The 25,385-nt window shown below is 42.4% G+C and overlaps 1 protein-coding gene across 1 annotated transcript in view; it reads left to right on the top strand.

Annotated features, from left to right (window-relative positions):
- The window catches only part of LOC117424636 (protein kinase C alpha type-like), a 120,674-nt gene that overhangs the window by 89,968 nt on the left and 5,321 nt on the right, over positions 1-25,385 (top strand). The window contains exons 9-16 of the mRNA XM_058992275.1: positions 3,666-3,803; positions 4,143-4,316; positions 5,556-5,647; positions 7,754-7,816; positions 8,384-8,522; positions 17,209-17,289; positions 18,217-18,324; positions 23,590-23,730. Coding sequence (XP_058848258.1) covers positions 3,666-3,803; positions 4,143-4,316; positions 5,556-5,647; positions 7,754-7,816; positions 8,384-8,522; positions 17,209-17,289; positions 18,217-18,324; positions 23,590-23,730 — 936 coding nt within the window. The remainder of the gene's footprint in view (positions 1-3,665; positions 3,804-4,142; positions 4,317-5,555; positions 5,648-7,753; positions 7,817-8,383; positions 8,523-17,208; positions 17,290-18,216; positions 18,325-23,589; positions 23,731-25,385) is intronic.

The following is a 25,385-nucleotide window of genomic DNA, read 5'->3' as shown; positions in this document are numbered from 1 at the left end:
CACTTTACTGCAGGACGCCGATTCTTAAGAAAAATATTGCTTTTGTCTGTATGTTCTGTGTGCTCAATGCATGCTACCCAGGCAACGGGAAGCAGAGCAAAAAAACCCTCATCCTTGAACGCAATAAATATCCATTGTAAGAGTTGATTAGAAGTGATCGGGTTTCTGTACACTCTCAGTACCGGCTGGGTAATTCTCCAGGGAGGGAGGAGGGATTCACTGTGATCTTTTGAGGTGTAAGATAAGGAAGTTGGGATTTCATAATAAGGATCTCATTATACACAACTTAATCATACTTCAGCCTCCTCTGGTGGCGGCTCTGTAGACTTCCTGAATTGCAGTAGATGTTAGATTGGCTCCATCGCCGGCCAAAGAAGCTCACAGGATTCAGGAAGGGGTTGAATAAAGCATGAGCGGGTGTCCACATCATAGCGCATGATTCAGCGGGTCTGTTTTAATGATCTGAATAGAGGAGGAACGTCTACACAAATGTCCGTCCACTAACTCTAGATTAAGGTTGGGTTCATGGGTCTAGAAGGGGGACTTATTTCAGTAATTCCCTTCAATTTCCAGAATTCTGACACTGTGTTTTTTTTTTTTTTTGTTGTTGTTTTTTTTTTGGAAGGTTTTTTTTTTTTTTTTTAAATATACTCAACATTAATATTTAATATAACAAAATCTTCCAACACTATTTTGTTCAACATTTATTTGTCTTAAGTTCATTGCTGTTTCAGAGTTCTAGACACCAATCCTATTGCCTATTGTTACAGTGGAAGGAGAGGATTATGGGGGCGTGGGTTAGTGTGCTTAAGGGTGGCAGTAACACCACTAGGTGGCAGACTTTCCCCTCCATTAACTAAGGTTAAACCCAAACAAGGCCCAGACTTGTCCTAACCTCATGTAATTATACTTTGATCCTGTATGGCAGAATGTTCAGAAACTCAGCACAGTAGCACACAGAAGACATGACAACACTGTGAACAATGACAGACCAGCCCAGGCTGCTTTATTGGTGAGATGATCACGATGAAATACTGTATCTCATGCCTCTGCTGGGAAGATAGGAATATAATGCACTTCACCGTGTTCCTTGTGCTGGAAGTACCCCCGTGGAAAATAATCACATGATGATGAGCAGAGCTGCAGCTTGATAACATGACTTCTCTCAAGCCTCCCCTGGCACTGCTACAGTAGCTGTCTACACCCCCCACAGATGCAATGCTACAAGGGGGCAATATTGATGCTTCTCACACAGCACTGGCCTTTATTTCTTTTTTTCTTCTTTTTATTTTTATTCTCAGATATAGGCTCCACAGCATGTTTTATTCCCAGAGATATGTTCCACAGCAAGGTCATGCATGAAAAAAACCATCAACACAATTTGATAACAATAATAAAAAATGAGAAAGTCCAAAACATTTTTGCACAGCAGTACGACTCTGCTCAGTTATACAGTACCCTGTCCTGTGTGGTTACAGGGTCACAGTCTGATCCAGTGATCTTGCACAGCAGTACGACTCTGTTCAGTTATACAGTACCCTGTCCTGTGTGGTTACAGGGTCACAGTCTGATCCAGTGATCTTACACAGCAGTACGACTCGGCTCAGTTATACAGTGCCCTGTCCTTTGTGGTTACAGGGTCACAGTCTGATCCAGTGATCTTGCACAACAGTACGACTCTGCTCAGTTATAAAGTACCCTGTCCTGTGTGGTTACAGGGTCACAGTCTGGAGGACCCTGATAAGGTGCGTCCTGAAGGAAGTAAGATGGGCTTGCTTGACTTGGATTTTCAGAGTGAATCTTTTTCTTGAGTGTGTGGGTGCAGAGTTTAAACTGCTGTGAAGCTGCCTTTTAATTCAAAGCTGCTTCAGTTGTGCGTGTGTTCTAGGCTGGCTCAGTTAAGCTCTTTTCTGCATAGTCTTTTGGGGTGTGTGACAGTAAAAAGTTTCAGCGCTTGTAATAATTTTCATTGAACTTGTTTTGTCTCCTTTCTATTGCGTGTTGTGCTTTTTTTTTTACAATATTGTGGCTTTTTTAATTCTATGCATAATGCTTCCAGGCACAAACAGGGTAGGTACAATACAGAAGCCACATCAAAAGAGAGGCATGCCCTGAGTCAGGACAACAGTAACACTTAACATAAAGTGTCTCTAATCCCATTGTAAATACATGTGTACTTACACATAATTCCAGTGTTATTATATATAGTTAAATCTACTTAACATGTACATCTTTTTGCACAAGATATTTAAGTGTACAATTGTATCAGAAAAGGGTTAGGGTTACATCATGCAAAAAAAAAAAAAAATGACACATTAAGCACATTGTAACTATGCATAATAACATTGTAATATAGTATTTATATAGTAACAACTATATAAATACGCAGTAATTAGAGACACAATGTAAAATGTTACAGCTGCCCAGTTCCAGGTGTTTGAAAGCTCTACAGGCTCATAGCTTTTGCTCTGTGCTCTGCCTTGATTTGGGTGACACTTTGCTTTGGTTTCTAGAAGTAAAGGAAACAACAGTGAGCCTCATCGAGGCACCTCAGTAATACGACACAGTAGCCAGCTCCTGTTGTTTCTGTCAGTAATCTGGTTCACTGCATGACTTCTCCAGCCTGTCCAAGTCTCTCTGCAGTCAGGCATGCATGTGATGGGCCTTTTATAAAAGGGAACCGAGAAGAAACAGAACTGCATCATTCCAGCTGCACGCCAGCACAAGTGATTTCTCTTTGTTGCCTAGATATGTTTTTGTAAAAAAAAAATATCCCTTGGATGGCAACCTTCTGTGCCATAAATAAAAATACATGAGTCTGAGGGGTCCATTTCATGTGTGTCTGTCATATCCGTTTGCACAAGCGTGCACAATACCAGCCCACACGTGTACAGTCTCTGTCACAACATCCTTTACAGCTTCTTTACCCTGCTGCAAAAGCCTTGACAGGACAACCTGTGAAGATCCAGCGGCATGCAGAAATCTTGACAGGCTTATTGGCAGATTGCAGAACAGGACCAACGCAGTGCTCAGCCGTCTCGGGGGCAGTTTGTGCAGTGCTTGTGTTTGCCTTGTGACTGTTCCTGGACACTTGAGACCCGCCTGCTGTAACACAAATCCGTCAGTCAGAAATGAGGCGTGGCGGAGCCATCCTCCTCATCAAGGGAGAGCTGCCCCGGTTCACTGGAATCCAACTCTTAGCTGATTGGGTTGAAGCAAGGCGAGGCAAGGCATCCATTAGAATCAATGCAATGGCTTTGATTTAGACCCCACGTCTCTTTCCAGACACCCAGTGACTTTAGTAGTTTGCTTTAATTAGGCTGCTCTCGTTATCGTCGCACAGCATTGAGCAACACATTTGGGGAGCATCAGTGCTGCACAGCGCTTCAGAGCAACGTGAACATGCCTGCCCGCAATCAGCACTGAGGAGTCTTTTCAGAAGCAATTCTGTCTGGAATAGTTAGTAAGAAACAACAATATTAAATCAATTCATATTAAACAGGTAAGAAATTACACATTAGGAAAATGTAAATGTAATCTAAAGTATCTTTTGCTCTCACAATTGTCTGTGCAGTGCTCCTCCAAACCCCATGAACTACAGCAGGAGTCAGTCACTCCTGGATCATTAGATAAGTGATCTGAACCTCTCTCATTTGTTGATGTAGAAAGCCAGGCTCGGCCCCACTAAGAAGGTGATCAGCCCTCCAGATGATAAGCAAAGTTTACCCTCGAACAACCTGGACCGGGTCAAACTGACTGACTTCAACTTCCTGGCTGTTCTGGGCAAGGGCAGCTTCGGCAAGGTGACAATTGTTTTATTTGGTGTTAATTCGTCATCTGTTATTTAAATTCTGTCCGGTTTTCATTTTGAGGGGTGGAATATACAAAAATCCCATTACAGTTTATCTTAGTTAAAAAGTAAAAGAAACTAAATTCAATGACAGACGTTTTTGACTAGGAGTCATTTTCTTTTTCAAGGCACTGAAGACATTGGAAACAGACTTGCAGTCGAAATGTTTACCGTTGAATTAGTTTAGTCTGTTTTCGTATTTGTGGATAGGGCCCATAGTGGAACAATGTGTATGTGCAGAGTGCAGGTGGTGGAAATGGGACTGAATGGCGCCCCCTTGCTGGTGTTCCAGGTAATGCTGGCGGAGATGAAGGGCTCGGATGAGCTGTATGCCATCAAGATCCTGAAGAAGGACGTGGTGATCCAGGACGATGACGTGGAGTGCACCATGGTGGAGAAGAGGGTGCTGGCACAGCAGGACAAGCCACCCTTCCTAACCCAGCTGCACTCCTGCTTCCAGACTGTGGTAAGCAGCCCGGAGGGATGCGCAGTAATAGCTTACAGTCTAAGCATGGGCTTTGCAATGCTTACCTATGCTTTAATATACTTTCACTTCCACGGCACAGGAGATTGGACTGCGCTTTCATACCCCGTCTCCCTGGGGTTAGCCTGTGCTTAACATGAGAACTTGATGGCAGTGAGAGAGTGTCCCGGGTCTGTCTAGTGCCACTGTCAGAAGGCTGTTAAGATGCTGATTCTAGGACTGTAGCATGCAGCGGCTCCAATGTATTTCATCTTTAAATCCCCTGAATGTGGGTAGTGCTGCGATGCAGTAATTCTCTGGTTAGTGTCAAAACAGAAAGACTGCTCGAACCAGTGATGTGATTTGTTTCACTGTGTGTGATCTGATCTCAGATTTGGTAGTCAAACGACACAAATGATGTAGAATAAGGAAAACAAAGAGACGTTTCTTGTCTTTCTCTTCTGCTTACACAAGTTCTGTTTTATCTGCGGGTGTGATTCGTTTATTTTTTAAATTGTATTTTAGTAAATCTGAAAAGGGGCGGGAGGAGGAGGGGGGGCACTTTGGAGTGGGTGCAGTCTTCCTATACCCGCGGGGTGTTTCATTTTAGTTTTAAAATATTATTGTGTAACACAGCCAGAAATATTAATAAATAAGCTGGTCTCTGTCGCGCACCCATGCAATTAATGTAATTCTTCCAAAATAAGATGTGACAGAAACCTGTTCTTATCTTAAACAATCGCTTGTGATTAATCAAAGTTATTTTTCATGTATAACTCTACACAGCTGCTGTCTTTTCTACATCAGCCGCTTTCTGTCAGGAGACAGGAACAGAACCATTAAATGGGATGCCTGTTCATCCTCGTACCTGTGGTAGTCCATTCCAGAATGTTTTCACCACGGAACCCACCTGGCTGGTTCCAATCACATTCTTTAGTGGATATCCAGGGTTAAATACGGATGGGTGGGTGATGCAATAAGGGTTATTCCCTAGTGCTTGAAAGTGCTCCAGAATATAGTTGCTATTTTAACCCTTTCAGTCCTGGGGGGACCGTAGCGAAATTTAGAGTTCTTAGAGTACTGATGGGACATTAAAGTCCCATTTCCAAAAATATATGTACAATTTGTTTTTTAATTTACATAACTTAATTTCACATTCTTCAGCTTGACAAACAAAGAATTCCGGACTGAAAGGGTTAATAAACTTTAGTTTTTCTTGACTGTTTACATCTTCTTTCCCAGGACCGCCTGTATTTCGTCATGGAGTATGTAACTGGAGGAGACCTCATGTACCACATCCAACATGTGGGGAAATTCAAAGAACCACAAGCAGTGTAAGTATCTCTTCAGCACTGTACACAAGCAGCATCTCCAGCACTGTACACAAGCAGCATCTCCAGCACTGTACACAAGCAGCATCTCTCCAGCACTGTACACAAGCAGCATCTCCAGCACTGTACACAAGCAGCATCTCCAGCACTGTACACAAGCAGCATCTCCAGCACTGTACACAAGCAGCATCTCCAGCACTGTACACAAGCAGCATCTCCAGCACTGTACACAAGCAGCATCTCCAGCACTGTACACAAGCAGCGTCTCCAGCACTGCACACAAGCACCATCTCCAGCACTGTACACAAGCAGCACCTCCAGCACTGTACACAAGCAGCATCTCCAGCACTGCACACAAGCACCATCTCCAGCACTGTACACAAGCAGCACCTCCAGCACTGTACACAAGCAGCATCTCCAGCACTGCACACAAGCAGCATCTCCAGCACTGTACACAAGCAGCATCTCCAGCACTGTACACAAGCAGCATCTCCAGCACTGCACACAAGCAGCATCTCTCCAGCACTGTACACAAGCAGCATCTCCAGCACTGCACACAAGCACCATCTCCAGCACTGTACACAAGCAGCATCTCCAGCACTGCACACAAGCACCATCTCCAGCACTGTACACAAGCAGCATCTCCAGCACTGTACACAAGCAGCATCTCCAGCACTGCACACAAGCAGCATCTCCAGCACTGCACACAAGCAGCATCTCTCCAGCACTGTACACAAGCAGCATCTCCAGCACTGTACACAAGCAGCATCTCCAGCACTGCACACAAGCAGCATCTCCAGCACTGTACACAAGCAGCATCTCCAGCACTGTACACAAGCAGCATCTCTCCAGCACTGTACACAAGCACCATCTCCAGCAGGTTTCATTTCTGTTTCTACAAGTGCAAAGTTTCCTGCACCAACCAAACCTACAGATGTATCCAGGGTTAAAAGAGTTCAAATAAATGATACATACTGTACAATACCTGAAGATGGGAAACAGTAAGAAATAATACAGCTGCTTACTGTAGGAGGCATCTCCGCTAAATAATTGGTGCTTAAAGATTTTATTGGAATTTTTTAACAGGAGTGGGCATGAATTGTTGCTGGAATATCTAAAAAGAATTGTGTCTGTGTTCTGAATAGCAGGCTAAAATTCCACTGAAGGAGCCGGCAGTAAATACCTATTACTGTACCAGCAAGCAGTGGTGCAGCAGCCTCCTAATATATTCTGGTTATTATTCCGCTGTAGAAATAATTGCTTTTCCATCTAGACCCTCAATAAGGTATGCCTCGTACAGGCTGAACTGTGATTATGCATTGGGGTTTGGCCCTGCCAAGGCTGTAAAATGCTAAAAATGCGAGCCAGTTCCAGAAGCTTGTGATTTCTGCACACTGATGCCTCTGAGTCTGTGGAGGAAGTGCTGCTTTGTGGGTAGAACGGCAACATGGACACATTATAACAGGCAAATGTTGGAAGTGCTATAGCCTGAACTTGACCATGACAGACTCCAAACTGTTTCTGAAGTTACAGAAAGTCTCAGAAGACACGAAGTCTAAGATCCGTCAGCAGATTTTCAGGAACAAGGTGACAAGACTGCTGGTGCAGTGTTAAAAAAATCAAATGTTTAAATGAAGCGTGGGAGTTGCTTTCTTGGACTGTCTATAGAGCACACTGAGTAGCAGGTCTTTATGTTCCGCATGTAGTAGATTTGTTGCCAGATGAGCTTAAGATCCTGACTTTCAAAGGTTTTGTATAAGGTGGAATCTAGTGCTGTCGTATCTCTGTTCTTCAGCTGACCTTGACGGTGCTTTGTACTAGTAAGGCAAACACACTTGAGCAGTCACTTGTTTAAATGCCTTGTGTCTTCACTCTGTTGTCAGTCAGAGACATGATGCCACAAGGGAATAAATAAAACATTGAACATACTGTACTAAAAGCGAATATACTGGTGTATGTGTGGGAGTGTCTGTAGAACTAGTTTTGGTCATGTGACACCATTTCCAATTAAAGAAGTACACAACACATCATGCAGTAAAATCAACGAGGAAGCGGTACCCCTGTACAGTCTGTGGCTGTGACCCTCTGTTCCGCTGTGTGTCATTGCAGGTTCTATGCAGCAGAGATTTCTGTCGGACTCTTCTTCCTGCACAAGAAAGGAGTTATATACAGGTGAGTCCCACTCCTTCAAACAAGGGAATCCACTTCCATATAAAACTAAAACAAAACTGCTCTCTCGCAGTGATTTTATATGTGTGTATCTCATTTTAGAGGTATAATATATATATATATATATATATATATATATATATATATATATATATATATATATATATATATATATATATATATATATATATATAATATACTACTTCTACAGTTTATATTTCTAACATGTAATTCGACCTTGTAAATGCTGTGTTGCACCTGCTTTTATGTAAATCTGTAGAATATATAGCTTACAAAGCTGGTGAAAGTGTTTTTATTGAAGCCGTTGCAGATGGGTTTTATAGGTGGCAGTGTGGGCTCCTTGCTGTAAATAAGAGGCAACAAACAGAAATAAAGGACTGTTTGCAATCCCTGATGTCACAATACGGTTTTGTCAAGTATTGTTTTTTTTTCTTTACTTTGATTTTGATGGGAACAGAGGGCAGACTGCTGTGCGACCCTGCTGCTCCCCAGCGCTGTGCAAGTCCCACTGGTGTGCTTCAGTTAGTTTCTTTTTGTTTGTCAACGCAGGGATCTAAAGCTTGACAATGTAATGCTGGACTCTGAGGGACACATTAAGATTGCTGATTTCGGCATGTGCAAGGAGAACATGTTCAATGGAGTGACAACGAGGACGTTCTGTGGGACCCCAGACTATATTGCACCCGAGGTAAGAACACCAGGGCTGTTACAATACTGCATTTTACACCGTGCATATAAACACAGGCAAGGAGAGCATACAAGAGAAATCATGGGGGGAGGAAGTAAACTTTCACAAAACAGTTAATTTAGTCAGTGGTAATATAGGCTGCAAATTCATCTGTATTAAGATCAGAAATGAATAACATGAGGAATCTATGTAGCTAAAAGCATGAATCAGAACCGTCATTTCCAATTAGTCCAATAAGAAACATGTATTGCAGATAATGTGTATTTCAGAGAGAGAGAGAGAGAGAGAGAGGAGAGACTGAACGACCCTCGGAGGTCACAGTATGTTCTGACAAATGAAAAAGACGTCTTCCAGGCATAGCACAGAATGATTCAGCTCTGCTAGCATGCGGGAGTGTCTGCTTCCTCCATCAACGGGGACGCTGGCTGGTTTATTTAGGAACATCCTTGATAAAGAGGGTTGAAAACTCTTTGCTTTGTAAGTTTAATAAAAACAAACTGAAAGGCCTTTAATACACACAGGCTTATCAAGGAAACATATATGTACCGTAACAATGATGTCAACTAACAAAAATGCGTGTTTGTAATGATGAGGGTGCATCCGCTGCTTTCACAGAGCCTGATTAACACCCGTCAAAGAGCAGGCTCAGAGCTGTAGTGCTACGGGCAGGTTAGAATTACATCTAACTGAGTCAATTAAAACAAATAAAAGAAAACGTTGACGTTTCTGCAAGATGTGTAATTACATGTGGTTAAATCATGTGTCTCTGTGATCAATGCATGTAATTACATGTGGTTAAATCATGTGTCTCTGTGATCAATGCATGTAATTACATGTGGTTAAATCACGTGTCTCTGTGATCAATGCATGTAATTACATGTGGTTAAATCACGTGTCTGTGATCAATGCATGTGATTACATGTGGTTAAATCACGTGTCTGTGATCAATGCATGTAATTAAATGTGGGTAAATCACGTGTCTCTGTGATCAATACATGTAATTACATGCGGTTAATTCACGTGTGTTTCTGTGATCAATCGTGGGAACTGGTTCATATCTCAGGGCTTTCACACATTGTAAATCAATGAGGCTTTGTGAGCATCCGGGCTGCCCTCTGAAATGAATGTGTGTGAGGCCGGGGGGAGTCAGAAACACGGAACTCTTAATTCACCCCGTGAACCACTGCTCAATGATCCCTGTCCACTCCTCCAGCACGGTTTGAAGTGCACTACTCAGTGATCCCTGTCCACTCCTCCAGCACGGTTTGAAGTGCACTGCTCAATGATCCCTGTCCACTCCTCCAGCACGGTTTGAAGTGCACTGCTCAATGATCCCTGTCCACTCCTCCAACATGGTTTGAAGTGCACTACTCAATGGTGTCTGACCACTCCTCCAGCACGGTTTGAAGTGCACTACTCAATGGTGTCTGTCCACTCCTCCAGCACGGTTTGAAGTGCACTGCTCAATGATCCCTGTCCACTCCTCCTGCACGGTTTGAAGTGCACTGCTCAATGATCCCTGTCCACTCCTCCAGCACGGTTTGAAGTGCACTGCTCAATGGTGTCTGTCCACTCTTCCAACTCCAAATTCAAATCAATGTGAACAGGCTGGCACGAAGGAGAGATGCGCTACTTTCATCTGTATTTCACATTGCCTCACATTGAAAATGAAACGCAATGCTGAAAAAGAGTCCTAATAACTGTCAAGTTACACGCCATCAAATGTGAGTCGTCGGTACATTCTGTGACCTATTAAGATTGTTTAGTGTCAAAATGGCACACAGCAGTCAGTTTACGTCTTGCTTTCTAAAAAAACAGAGCTGTCTCCTTGTCAATGCATCTCTTTCGTATCTCCATGGATGGAAATGCAAAACTCTCTCTGTAGAAACAGTAATACTGGCAACTCTGCTCAATTCTTATTTACAGCAAGCATAAACATCCCTGACAGGGAATAAATGTACCATTTACGAATCCTTGACACAAACAGTGTAACGTGCATGCATGATTAGATCAGGGGAACAGGGAATGAAAGGGTGCAGCATTTTATTTTTTGGATATTCAGTCTTCCTTTTTAAAGGAAATAGCTTCCTATAACTCATATTAATGTGCACAGTAGCCATGGAATACTGAGTAACCCCCCATTGTCTTTGATTTCCGCTCTTCATTTCAGAACACCTCCCAATAGCTCCTCCTGCTCTGTGATAGTGTACTGTGCCAGCAGGACAGTAGCACAGCCCCACAGCATTCATGCTTCATGGTGTTAGGAGAGGCTGCAGTCAGTGGTTAAAAGCCTGACCACTTTCTCCACCTACCTGTGCATCTAATCACAGCGTTCTCTAATTCGTTCAGCTGCTCTCTATATTCATGGTCATTGTTTTGGCCAACACTCAGTTATAGATTTGTGTCCCTCTGGCATTGCTGCGGAGTTGCAATGTTCTGTGACAGCTTACAGAAAATATATGTCATCAGAGGTCTTCCTGGCACTGATTGATATATTGTAAATTAATATATACGCCCGGGAATGGGGTCAGCACTCGGATCAGTTAATGGAATGCTGGATGATTGAGCTTCTGGGTCTGCCGTTACAAAGCCAGACGCTTGATGAGAAAAAGTGAGGCTGTTGTCAAAATCTCTGTACAGTCTTTATTGCAAAACCTGTTCAGAAACATAACTTCGTTCCAAAGCTGCCAGTGAGATTAAGAGGATCTATGTTTACTGCCACTTATTACTTAACTGTATCTTCTAGCTTCCTGAAGTTGTGACAATGTAGCCAGTTTCATGTCTGCCTAAAACGCTGACAGCTTTATTGGGGTTAGTTAAGAATAAGCAGAAGTAACAGCAGGATATTTCTAATTATCTGACATATGGGCTTGTCTGACAGTGCTGGCTGAAGTTTATTTCTTCCGAGGATTTTTAAATCCAAATCTACAGCCTCTCCTCTGTTAAACATATTGGAGCATTAATTATGAATAGACTCATGGAACTTCACAGGTTGCTTCACAGCTGTCGGTGTGTGAATGTTTCCTACGGGGAACACGCGCATTGTGATGTCATTGCACCTCTGGGTAAAGTCGTGTTTTACAGATTGATTGCGCTCTGCTCCTGATGGTCCATTCTCTTGATCTTGGGATGATTTTCACCACATTTGCTTTCACAAAGCGGTTGCTGTTTTATTGCTAACTTTAGGTTGAGTTCTTATGAGCCCAGCTGGCTACGTTCACTTCAGACATTAAGTTAAAATTAGGAAAGAAGACCGGAGAGTGGTTTATTACAACTGCTTAATAAACATGTACAAGGCAGACTCATAAAAGTAATGCTGTGTGGAATAGATGAAAATCGACAAGATGCGCAGCAGATGGGTAATCGTGTTGCATTTCTTGTGGTTGGCTTTTGAAACACTGCCTAGAAATCTTAGTTCATTAGTACAGCCCATTCTCCAATTAAACACCAGTCTGGCCAGTAATGCCAGTGAATGCATAGACTTTGGACTTGCAATTGTATGATTGTAAAGTAGAGATTCTTCAGTTTATTAGCATAAGTTGTGATGCTCAGATTGAACTAAAGCAACCACAAATACAGCACAGTTCAGTCCGTCCTTTGCCTGGAGGAAGTGTGTCCATGTTGTCATGTCATTATTAATGGTGGTTGGGTTAAGGCGTTGAAGAGACAGTTCATTTGAATGTGTGTTGATTTATGAAATCTAATTGGACAGGGCTTTTACTGAACAGTAAACCAACGGGCGCTTCTCTATCCCTGAACTTTGGTCTGAGATTTACGAGCCAATTTCCTCATGTGTCTTAGGGATGTTAACCTTGTTTACACATACTGTGCACCACAGCATCTCAGGTGCTTTACAGAACAAATGCAGGAGAGAGAGACCAGCGGGCAACGACAGCAGCCGACAACTACAGGAGCCATTCTGCACTCGGCAGTCATCCTCCAGACATACTGCACTAATAAGAATTTCAATTCAGATTTCTTCATTTGGGATCTGCGTGGAGCAATGCTGGCTATGCACAACTGGGAAGAGTAAACTGCTCTGCTTATATTACTGTAAGTTCACTGAGTAGTCACATGCCCCATGAGCAATCAGAAACGTAATACACATTTAGAGGTTCGGCCGTCATCAGCTCCCTGGTCCCTGTAATGGCTAATAAAGTGAGACTGTTGTTTAAGTCGTGATATTTTGCAAAGGCAACCGTTCAACATTTGACTGCCCCTTTGCGCTTTCTCATCCAAGGAGATGGAAAACGTAAGTCCCCAGGTCGTGTGGGAACAGTTTCTAATGAGCAATGTAGGACGCTGGCTGCTTCACAGTGCCTGAAAAAGAGCTTAGCAAATTAACGTGGCAGATTGCTGTTTGTTAAACACTTTTTTTCTGCTTCTTCTTTTATATATATATATATATATATATATTTCTGGAGCCACACTAGCAATAAATGGTGTGATTCACCTGGGATACTGCTGACAAGCAGTGCAGAAAGTGCCTGCAGGCTCGCAGAGCTTAGCAGTCACATAACCACATTACTGTTTTAATGATGCTATGCATATTTAATGATTGCATTCCTTTGGAAGCATGCTCCTTCCCGATGTGTTTACTGCACAGGAGAGCCTACTTGACGAGACCCTTGCAGTGGGATCAGAGGCAGTGGCTCTCACACAAAGAAGGTTTTTGAGATGAAAGAGGGGTCATTAAGTAGCTACACAGTAATTTTTATAACTGCAATGTAACTGTGTACGTGTAAAATAGAAGCACATGTGTACGATATGTCTGCGTTGATTCTATTTTCTTGAAAGTTTGGACAGGGAAGTTAATATAAACAATCCTGTGGCCGAATCCATACATTTTATATAAATATTTCATCACATAAATCTGTAATCCTACCAATTAAAATTAATTGGGGGGTGTGTTTGCGTGTGTGTGTGTGTGCGTGCATGTGTATCTGTGTGTGTGTGTATGTGTGCGTGTGTATCTGTGTGTGCATGTGTGAGTGTGTGTGTGTGTGCTTGTGCATGTGTATCTGTGTGTGTGTGTGTGTGTGTGTGCATGTGTATCTGTGTGTGTGTGAGAGTGTGTGTGCATGTGTATCTGTGTGTGTGTGCGTGTGTATCTGTGTGTGTGTGTGTGTGAGTCAGCACTACACATTGCTATTGTTGTGAAGGAAAGATAACACCACTCACTGCAGCAGACCACTAAATGACTCTTGTGTAAGCCCATATATAAAACTGTCCATTTTTTTTTGTCCTCTACTGGAATGAGTTATTAAGTTATCCTAGCCTTGTCTTTCTGTAGAGTCACCTCCCCCCCCAGTGCTAGCAGAAAGATTTAATCTCTCCATTGAGTTGCGACCAGTGTGCCTGCAAAATTTCAAACATCCTGGAGGTGGATGCGGAGCTCAGGGCTGCTAGTTCTTAAAGATTGAGCCATGGGACCTGGCCTGGACGTTGTGTCCGCAGCCCTGCTGATCCTGCAGAGTGCCTGGAACAAGAGTCCACGGTACAGGAAGGTGTTCCCGAATTTGCAGATCGAGTGACCATCGCCTCCTGCAAATCAATGTTGTTTGTTGATGACAAGCACCATATGATCTGTCACTGCATTTTAACAAACGTCACATTATTGCATCCCCTCCAACCCTAAATATCCCAGATTTGTTCTGATTTCTGAAATGATAGAGCACAGTTTTTTATATATATTTTTTTGTTTGATTCCAGACACTTTTAAACCAAAATTGAAACCTCCCTTATGAATGCAATTCATTTTCTTTGTAATTAATTTTATAATAAATAATAATAATCCAAATTTTATAAAGCGCCTTTCGTGACAAGTCATCACCAGAAAACAAAATAAACAATAAGAAAAATATCAAAACATGAAATAAAAAAATAAAAAAAGCCAGTTTAAACAAATATGTTTTAAGCCGGGATTTAAAAACACCAAAGGATTCAGAGTCCCTCATTTCTTTGGGAAGGGCATTCCACAACCTAGGGCATGGGAACAGAAGACCCGATCACCCCCAGCTCACAATCTGGTCGTGGGGACACATAAGAGTCCAACATCAGTGGACCGCAAATTGTGTCTTGGGGTATAAATAGACAAAAGGTCAGTTATGTAAGGGGGAGACACACCCTTCAAAGTCTTGAAAGTCAATAGCAAGATTTTAAAATCAGTGTGAAATTTAACAGGAAAGCCAAGGTAAAGATTCCAGAACAGGGGTAATATGATCACCAGATCGAGACCTAGTCAAAGCCCTGGCTGCTGGGGCTCCCGAGTGGCACATCCAGTAAAGGCGCTCCACGTGGAGTGCAGGATGCGCTCTATAGTCTGGACGTCGCGAGTTCAAGTCCAGGCTATTCCACAGCCGACCGTGGACGGGAGCCCCCAGGGGGCGGCGCTCAATTGGCCGAGCATCGCACAGGGGGAGGGAGGGTTAGGTCGGCCAGGGTGTCCTCAGCTCACCGCGCACTAGCGACCCCTGTAGTCTGGCCTGGCGCCTGCGGGCTTGCCTGTAGCTGCCCGAGAGCTGCGTTGCCTTCGACGCTGTAGCTCTTGGGTGGCTGCATGGTGAGTCTGCAGTGTGAAAAAAAAGCGGTCGGCTGACGGCACACGCTTCGGAGGGCAGTGTGTGTTCGTCTTCGCCCTCCCGAATCAGCACAGGGGTGGTAGTGAGTTGAGCTTAAAAAATAATTGGCCATTCTAAATTGGGAGAAAATAATAAAAATAATTGGCAATGACTAAATTTATCAAAAATAAAAAAAAACCTGGCTGCTGTGTTTTGGAAACCCCAGCAAGTAGGGCATTGCAAAAGTCAAGTCTGGGAGACAAAGGCATGGACCAGTTTCTCTGCAGCAGGCATAGAGAGATCAGATGAATGTATGTAAGCTGTCTTATATACTGTAGGCTAGTCACATGAAGATAGCTACAGTGTATCGGCATGTAATTATCATTTGAATTGTTTAGTTGCAATATGAAACATATATAGCTAAGATATATATATATATATATATATTTTTACACATTTCTAATCTATAGAATTCTATAGTCTGGGATAGGCACCAGGGAGTGTTCAGAAAATCTAATTGTTCGGATAATTGAATTAAAACTGAAATTGTTTGTATGACTCCCAGTAAAATATATGATACCTCTTTATCTTTAAATACATATGTACAGCACATTCTACTTCATCCCAAGCAGTTAAAGGATAAGGAGGCTGGTATTTTGGGTTCATTACAGAATGTACTGGATGTGTCTGGGATGGCTCTGAGCAAGCCTAGCCTTGTCTATGTTTTTTTTCAGCACTGCATTATGCAAAACCTTGCACTTCCATGCTGTGGCCTGTTATTTTAAATTACACTCACGTGTTCTGCACTGTTACAGGAAAAATCAATAAATGACAAAAGATCACACTGAATAATATTGTTTTTTCAAGTGCTGTGAAAAGCCATGTTATCTTCTCCTTGGTAGAGTTTTCACTCCTTCCTTGATCGTTGTTGAGTTGAATTCTCTCCCATCCTCAGTTCTGGAAGCAGAATCCAGTTTCAGTGTTACTTTAAAAGGTCATTTCATATTGTTTTACATGGTACTGTAAAACTTTGTAAGCGCTTTGTGATGGTGGTCCACTATGAAAGGCGCTATATAAAATAAAGATTGAGTGATTGTATAAAAATGCAAATCAAAGTACAGTACTGCTATACAGTCGTGTGCAAATGTGTTAGAACACCCCTTTGCCTCTGTAGTGTATTGGACTCCATGCTGTACAAAAGAAAGTGTGGCTACAACTTCAAGAAATCTGGAATCAGATTACACCAGAGATTTTGAGAAAGCACACAGACACCGTGCCAAAAAGAGGCCAAGCTGTTACTGATGCCAAAGGGGGGCCAGACTAAATATTAGCGTTAATGACAGTTTCAGACTGTTTTAGTTTTGAATTAGTTTAATGCAAAAATTCATAACTAATTTCTGTAGTAAATGAATAATGTATTTGTGTGCAAAGCTGAATAAATGACAAATCTTGAGGTGTTCTAATACATGTGTACACTACTGTAAACAATTGACTAAGCAGACAATGGAGAATGCAGTTAGTGTATTCTACTGTACATAAGTTCACGGGCTATGCAAACAGATATCTACTGCCTATTGCAGAAGTGTTTCTTACAGCAAGTTGCATTGATCCTCACAAGTTAGAACTGGTAAACAATGTGTTGTAAGTAAGAAGCAGGTTATTGTTTACCTGGATCTCTCCAGCCTTGCACTCCGTTGTCTCGTTCCTGACATCTCTATTTATAACACTTCTGTAATGCTCAACATTTACATATTTCTTAGATGCATTTCTTGGAAAGACTTTGTATTCACGTGGCATTTGTTCAGCAATTGCAGGATGCTCCTGCAAAATTAGCCCATTGACATTGACATGTTAAATATTGCCTTGTGCATACTAATTACGTTGCACTGTATGCATGTGTGTTAAAGAAATGGAAGCCTGATTCTGCTACAGCTAAAAATATCCCACAAAAAAACTATATTTAATTGTAATTAGCTGTAGTACAAGTAGTATTTCTTTAAAAAAAAAAAAAAAAAGGTTTACTGTCTGGATTTTGATTCTGTGTAACGTCTTGCTATAAACAGAGTAAGACTATGACTGTATAGGTTTTACTTGTTTTAACCTTAATTATATTTTTGCCTCAACAGATTATTGCATATCAGCCATATGGAAGATCAGTAGACTGGTGGGCCTTTGGAGTCCTGTTGTACGAGATGCTGGCCGGGCAGGTTAGTTACAGAACTTGTAGAAATTGGTTAAACAGACCTGATTGTTAACAAAGAAATCCACAGTGCAGTAGGGTTTAGGTTTGGGGCTCATGCACAGACCAAGTGAATCCACCCTATTCCTTCATAAACGAAACGCTTCTCATTATCAGTGTCTGCTGGTTTGCCGGGGGGATGCCAGTGGCAAGGAGTGTAGATGATCAATAGCACACACTGCGAGCCTGCCAAGCGTGCAATGCAAGCTCTTAGATCGGTAGCATGGTGCCCCAGTTTCTTTGAGACTGGCTTTATTTTTCTGTCTCACTTTTTTGAACTTTTCCTCTACCTATGATCTGGTGTTTTTTTTTTTCTCTCACTCTCTAAATCTTGCTCCATCTTCTTGTCAGTTTTGTCTAAGCTCTGACTCAATCAACAGGGTCAAATAGGAGTGAGCTTGTTGCCCCCTCCCCAGTGCCAGCTGGTTAGGCGGGGAAATATACCAAAATATATTCCAAATGCCATTGAACTAATGAAATCTGTTAGTATTTCTACACTGTGTTATGTGTTATATATATTGTTGGTGGTTTATATATTTTTTAATTATTTGAAAGATACCTTTATTCCAAATGTTTGAATTAACAAAACCTTGTTGTGATTCTAAACTCTGCTGAGTGTTTTACCACTCTGGATGCATGCACAGTATAAATGTTTGATGGTGTTGCCTTTGACTCCGTCAGCCACCCTCTACTCTTCTTTGTGGCTTAAAAGATAAAGGATTGGTGGAGTGCATGTAAGAGAGCATGTGATCCACTGGCATATTCTTCCTCTCCTCTTCCTGATTATGAATCTAGTTCAGGCTCAATACACTGTGTTGTAACCCCACGGCAGTCATTATGCATGCTTGGTGTTTGTTTTCTTTCATGCATGTCTTGTTTTTGTGTCCCCCCCCAGCCTCCCTTCGATGGAGAAGACGAGGACGAGCTGTTCCAGTCCATCATGGAGCACAACGTGTCCTATCCAAAGTCCATGTCCAAAGAGGCAGTCTCTATCTGCAAAGGGGTGAGTCAGCCTCGCTGTGTTGCCATGGCAGCGCTTTTTAAAACCACCCTGTCTAATGTGATAGTGCAATACAAATTAATACTGCTGCTTAGCTTAGCTGCATTATTCATGCTAACGAAGGGAATTCATTTGAGAGGGATGTGCGAGCTCGTGCAGGGGTTATGTGATGCTGGTAAGCTATATGCATGGAGTAGGATCTTCATTGGAAATGCTGTATAACAAATAAGACACACATTGGAAGCAATTCAAATGATACCAGATACAGTAAATCCTCATTCTCTTGAAGCTGTGTTACAACACTGGAAGAATAATTCTACCTTGTATTGCATGGGGAAAAAGAGACAGTCCTTTCTATATTTCATCTGCGAGCTTTCTCGCTGTAACATTTGATAAATCACAACTGTATTGAAATCAGCATAAAAAGAGAGCGTGCAGGCATGCAGTATCTTTGGTTCCTTATAGAGCCTATAGGCCTTTTTTCAGACATCTTTGTTCTAGCAAAGACTGAAACTTATGTTCACAAAAAGCTCATTGACTCACTTGGTGTTTGCCCTTTCTTGTGTTGCAGATGCAAATAATTTAACTTGAATGTTTCGACATGAATGTGGCATGTTCCACTCCGAGATGAACCTCAGGTCGCTGTATTAATATGCAGTGTACTGTATTGGAGTATTGTACCTCAATGCAGCACATATTATATATGTTTTAGCAAGCTGCTTGTGCAACATAGAATGAGCGTCCTGCAGGCTTTTAATGTTTTTATGTCGGCAGGCTGTATGCCGTAAAGGTTAGATAGATGTTGGAACTGTCTGGAACAGATAACAGCCATAGCAATGCTGACTGCTCCAGTAAAGCTACAGTGTGGTGGCAGAATGTTTAGAAATGCCGTAGCCAGGTTGATGCTTGTTTGTTTTGACAGGATAGTTGTATACAAATCTGTTGCAGAACCATATTGCAAACTACCTAAGGTTTGTACGAGGAGACCCGGGCAGAATTATACAGATGATCCCGTGACTTTCTGAATCACAAGCTGCGCACAGCCTTGGGATCGTTCAGGTTAGGTGCCTAGATGTGTATCTCCTGCGGGTTACTGCAGGAGCACCGCCAGAGGGTTACTGAAGTTAAGGGCTGCAATACCAGGCCGACAGGCAATTCCAGACACAAGCTGCACCAGCTTCAGCTGCTGTGTGGTACTACAATATCTGTTAGATAAAAACAGCTATAGCTCATATAAGCTGACCTGTTGCATGCAATTTCTTGCTTCAGAATTGAGCACTGCTTTATTACCAGCAACTTGTTACATGAAAAAGCAAACGAGTACCCATCAACTATTGGCATATGCAACCTATATATTTTTTAATATGAAGCCCACCCATCCCCTCCACCTCTTGTATACTACCCTATAAACAGCACCATAGCATACTATATAGAATACTGTTACCCAAGTATACTGCACACCTTGAATACAATACTCAGTTCATATATAGCCAATAGAATATCTCCTCAAATCTGCAAGCACTTTACACAGTAATGCCCACTGTGACAGAGATGGTCGCTGCATTCTAATGTGTTGCAAAACCCCCTGCAATGGATTTTGCAGAATTATATTGCAAAGAAATGTTAAGATCACTACAGTGTGCGTGCCAGGGCGTGTGCTTTCAGCTTCATTTTTAATATCGTCTGTATTTGGCATCATCTGGCATGCTTTCCTCAGAGCCAGCAGTGCTGAGGAGACAATCAGTGCAGACATTAAATATGAAAGCTTCTGGAGATATTCCAGATGCACCTACCTGCTTATTTCGTGGAAACTATCTCAATACACCACCTGGAAGTGCAGTGTCGACATTTACTTGGAATATATTTTGAATTCCAGGACACTCCGATAGATCATCAGTAAGACTGCCTCGGATTGCAAACCACTGAGGATTCGGAGGCATGCTCAGTGCTTGAAAGGGGAGGCTGCTGTTATGTTAGGTATAGTTCTGTTTGTAAGGCTACACAGATAAACCCAACATCTCTATAGCCTTAAGTGGGCCCTGCTGTCAAGAAGACTCAAAGTACGTTACTGGTGGACACATTGAAGTCTTTTAAAATCTTAAAAGGAATTGGCCTTGTTATGTTGTTGATCCTGGATCTCTTGAGTCCTTTAAGACCCGACTTGACAAAGTTCTGAGATCAGTCAGCTCCTAAAACCGGACGAGCACTGATGGGCGGAACGGTCTCCTCTCTCTCATATATTTATTGTAAGTGCATCACCGTTACGGAGGAAGAAAGGACTGCAGTATATGGATTCTGTGGTACGTTGGTCTTGGTTTGCAGGTCTAATCATGTCGTTAGATGTGAAGCACGTTGACAGTGTTATAGCTAGGTTTGCAGGTCTAGTCATGTGGTTAGATGTGAAGCACGTTGACAGTGTAATAGCTTGGTTTGCAGGTCTAGTCGTGTGGTTAGATGTGAAGCACGTTGACAGTGTAATAGCTTGGTTTGCAGGTCTAATCATGTGGTTAGATGTGAAGCACGTTGACAGTGTTATAGCTTGGTTTGCAGGTCTAGTCGTGTGGTTAGATGTGAAGCACATTGACAGTGTAATAGCTTGGTTTGCAGGTCTAGTCGTGTGGTTAGATGTGAAGCACATTGACAGTGTTATAATTGGAAGGAACTTGGAGAAAGTAAAACAATGGCTTGGGCAAGAGGCTGGGGCGGGCCTAATGAAACAGTGAGAAGATTTATAGCTGTTTTGATAGGTGGAACTTGTGATGTGTGTAATTGCATGCTGAATATCCTGACAGTACTGGTACAGAGAGGAGTTATGGGGCTCCTACACTATGCTCCAGATCCCAGTCAGAGAGATGGAGTTCATTTATATTAATCCCCACCCCCTCCCCCAACACCAAAGCACCAAGTGATACATATCAATACTGTCTCCACTCTGTAATGAATATAAAGCAGCTACGGTGACTTTGGACCTTTTTTGCAAATTGAGGATTTATATTGGAGGAGTCGCTTTCCATCAGGTTCCAATACTCTTGCACAGTGAGTGAGAGAGGCAGTGCGAGATTGTGAAGGATTTCTTTAGCAGGTGGGAAAGGAAAAGTGTCATTTATCTGAAGAAGGGCTCTCAACAGCATTTTTACATTTGCATGGTTCTGTGCGGAAATTGCAAGGGAAATTTAAATTGGTTCTTCATTTCCCCTTCGGTCACAGCATGTATAATTGTCCCTGAATGTTAAGTTTCTTACAGTATCTCTTCTGTACTTATAATGTTGTTGTGTTGGATTTGTCTGGGAACGGCCATTTCTTGTACCTTATAGAAATTAAATACATGGAAGAATGCAAGAACACTGCCTTAACAAGCTGAATGCTGCAAGTCTCTATATAATGTGGACAGCAGCGTTGAATACAAGTTAAGTTAGTTACTGCTTCTAAGCGCAGGAACTAATATCAGTCGTTCTTGACCTCTCGGACCAGACCACACATCTTTGTGACGCAGCACACACAGTTACGTCTGTCTGACGGAAATGAACATGCTTTACAAAAGATCCTTAAAAAAACAAACAAAGGCTGAATCTTTTAACGTTACTGAACAATAACATGCAATAGAAAGCTACCTTGAGTGTGTAATGAATTACTTAAGCTCCCAAGTCAGTTCTACTGGAAAACCCTAAACCCTAACCCTAAACCCTAACCCTAAACTCTAACCCTAAACCCTTACCCTAACACTAACCCTAACCCTAACCCTAACCCTAAACCCTAACCCTAACCCTAACCCTAACCATTACCCTAACCCTAACCCTAACCCTAACCATTACCCTAACCCTAACCCTAACCATTACCCTAACCCTAACCCTAACCATTACCCTAACCCTAACCCTAACCCTAACCTCCCAAAAGTCTGTTCTACTAGAAAAAACCAGCCGGCTGCTAATCGGACACAGGCTTCCTCCTGACCTAGGGCATTTGTACAGCAACAAAAAAGAAACGCACACACACATGATGTTACAGCCCCTTAAAGCTGCAATGCCCCACAAACAATCCTGCTCAATTTTATTGTAAAATATATGTATTGAAGCCTGTTTCCTACGGTATATACTGTATACCTTTGATTGTTTTAGAGGAGTGGCGAATGTTTATGAACTGTGTTTTTATATATATGAAATAAAATAATTCCTCTTTGAATGGCTGTCTCGGAAATAAAAAAAGGCTTCCTTTAAGAAAGGATGACTTTATTTTTAGGTCATCTCCAGTGAGTGTTTATATGAACTGACAGCATGCTAAAGGGACAGCCCTGCACTGCACCTGGTGCTGTAGTGCTAAAGAGACAGCCCTGCACTGCACCTGGTGCTGTAGTGCTAAAGAGACAGCCCTGCACTGCACCTGGTGCTGTAGTGCTAAAGAGACAGCCCTGCACTGCACCTGGTGCTGTAGTGCTAAAGAGACAGCCCTGCACTGCACCTGGTGCTGTAGTGCTAAAGAGACAGCCCTGCACTGCACCTGGTGCTGTAGTGCTAAAGAGACAGCCCTGCACTGCACCTGGTGCTGTAGTGCTAAAGAGACAGCCCTGCACTGCACCTGGTGCTGTAGTGCTAAAGAGACAGCCCTGCACTGCACCTGGTGCTGTAGTGCTAAAGAGACAGCCCTGCACTGCACCTGGTGCTGTAGTGCTAAAGAGACAGCCCTGCACTGCAGTCCGTTCTACTAGAAAAAACCAGGCAGCACCTTTTTTTTTTGATGTTCTTTTTTGTGTTTTAATCAAGGCTGAAAAACAGCCAGAGTGAGAAAGGAAAAAGTTCCAAACCGTGATGACAGCGTATTGACTTTCTCTTCCTGCCGAGCACATTGATCGAGGAGCAGTGCAGAGCGTCAGGAGTTGTTCTACAGCCTGTGGAGTAGAGCTTGCTGTCCCTGTGTGGGTGCATTCTCCATTGATCACTGCTGCACAGAGTGTGTGGAAAGAGAGGCACAGAGAAAGTGCTTGGGCCTCTCCACAGACTGCAGGGCACCAGTGCAGTATAGACTGGCTCCCCAACGATAAATATGCATTTAAACATTATATGTATCGGTTTTAAAAAAGAAAATGATTGCTACAACTGTAGCCTCTTTAATTAATATGTATGTATATATATATATAATTTAACACATTTTAGTGCTTTTAAAAAACAGAGCATGCATTAAGAAATAAATGCAAGGCAAGTCATATTTCACATGATCTCCACGCATCAGGTCTTTTCGATTCAAGTCTTTGTTGTTTTTTGGTTGCATTTCCAGCTGATGACCAAACACCCTGCGAAGCGGCTGGGCTGCGGGTCGGAGGGGGAGAGAGACATCAAGGAACACGCCTTCTTCAGGAGGATCGACTGGGACAGGCTGGAGGGACGGGAGATCCAGCCGCCCTTCAAACCCAAAGTGGTGAGTGCTGAAGACACACCCTGGGGGGTGGAGGGGTGCTTTGGGTTCATCTAAAGCTGGATATATAGCAGATCTAAAGGGAAACCTGGTTATACTGTTGAAATGTATTGCACAAGCATTACAAATACCATGCATGTCTGCAGTAAACGCTCTGTATCCATAACAAGCATTAATGGGGAACCCTGCCATTAACTTTGTTCTGTTGGAATGAATGGAATAACCTTGTCCTAAATCTCAAGGACAGACGTTATTTACCATTATTGTTATCATTATATATATATATATATATATATATATATATATATATATATATATATACACTCAACTTTTCATTTACCTTTTTGAAACAGCAATAATAATAAGCAACTTCAACTATATACAGTAGATGAGATTTGAACTCCAGTAACGTTATGTGCAATATTATTATTATAATTCAGAAAATAAATGAAGAGCCAGTAAAAGGAAATGGCTGATAGAATTTCAATCAAACCACAGACGTGTTTCTCCTTTTGAAATGATCCTTCACCTTTGGCTTGTTAAGAACCCTACAAAAAAACACCAGGAGATCCTGTACAGAGGGAGTAAGTCCATCTGTCATTTGTCTTTTTCTTTTCTTCTTTGCCTCTTTCACATTGTGAATTATTTAGAGCCTCTTCAGTAGCAGTTAGATCATTCTCTGGGTTAAGCGATATAGTCTTCTTGCAGAAATAAATCATGTACTGGGTTTGCTTGGTGCGTGATGGTAAATGACCTTTCCTGCCACAGTTGAGGAGAAGATAACAAATCAGTTATTTTATACTGCAGCGCACTTGAAAAGAAGCGTGTCTCGAGTACATTCACGTCAGGGTCCATACAATGAATTCATCCAGTAAGTGCTGCATCTCAGGACAACGTGCCTTACAGACACAGCGCGGAGGTCATGAGCTTCCTGCTCTTGCCAGGAGCCGGCTGCTAATCGGACACAGGCTTCCTCCTAACCTAGGGCATTTGTACAGCAACAAAAAAGAAACGCACACACACATAATGTTACAGCCCCTTAAAGCTGCAATGCCCCAGAAACAATCCTGCTCAATTTTATTGTAAAATATATGTATTGAAGCCTGTTTCCTACTGTATATACTGTATAACTTTGATTGTTTTAGAGGAGTGGTGAACGCGGTGCGAATGTTTATGAACTGTGTTTTTATATATATGAAATAAAATAATTCCTCTTTGAATGGCTGTTTTGGAAATAAAAAAAGACTTCCTTTAAGAAAGGATGACTTTATTTTTAGGTCATCTCCAGTGAGTGTTTATATGAACTGACAGCATGCTAAAGGGACAACCCTGAACTGCACCTGGTGCTGTAGTGCTAAAGAGACAGCCCTGCACTGCACCTGGTGCTGTAGTGCTAAAGAGACAGCCCTGCACTGCACCTGGTGCTGTAGTGCTAAAGAGACAGCCCTGCGCTGCACCTGGTGCTGTAGTGCTAAAGAGACAGCCCTGCACTGCACCTGGTGCTGTAGTGCTGAAGGGACAGCCCTGCACTGCACCTGGTGCTGTAGTGCTAAAGAGACAGCCCTGTACTGCACCTGGTGCTGTAGTGCTGAAGGGACAGCCCTGTACTGCACCTGGTGCTGTAGTGCTTTATATACTTTTGACTTTGTTCTTCTGTT

The sequence above is a fragment of the Acipenser ruthenus genome, chromosome 19 (assembly GCF_902713425.1).
Source record: "Acipenser ruthenus chromosome 19, fAciRut3.2 maternal haplotype, whole genome shotgun sequence".
Taxonomy (NCBI): Eukaryota; Metazoa; Chordata; class Actinopteri; order Acipenseriformes; family Acipenseridae; genus Acipenser; species Acipenser ruthenus.
Note: the sequence above shows the minus strand (reverse complement) of the source record. Positions and strands in the feature narration are given on the sequence as shown.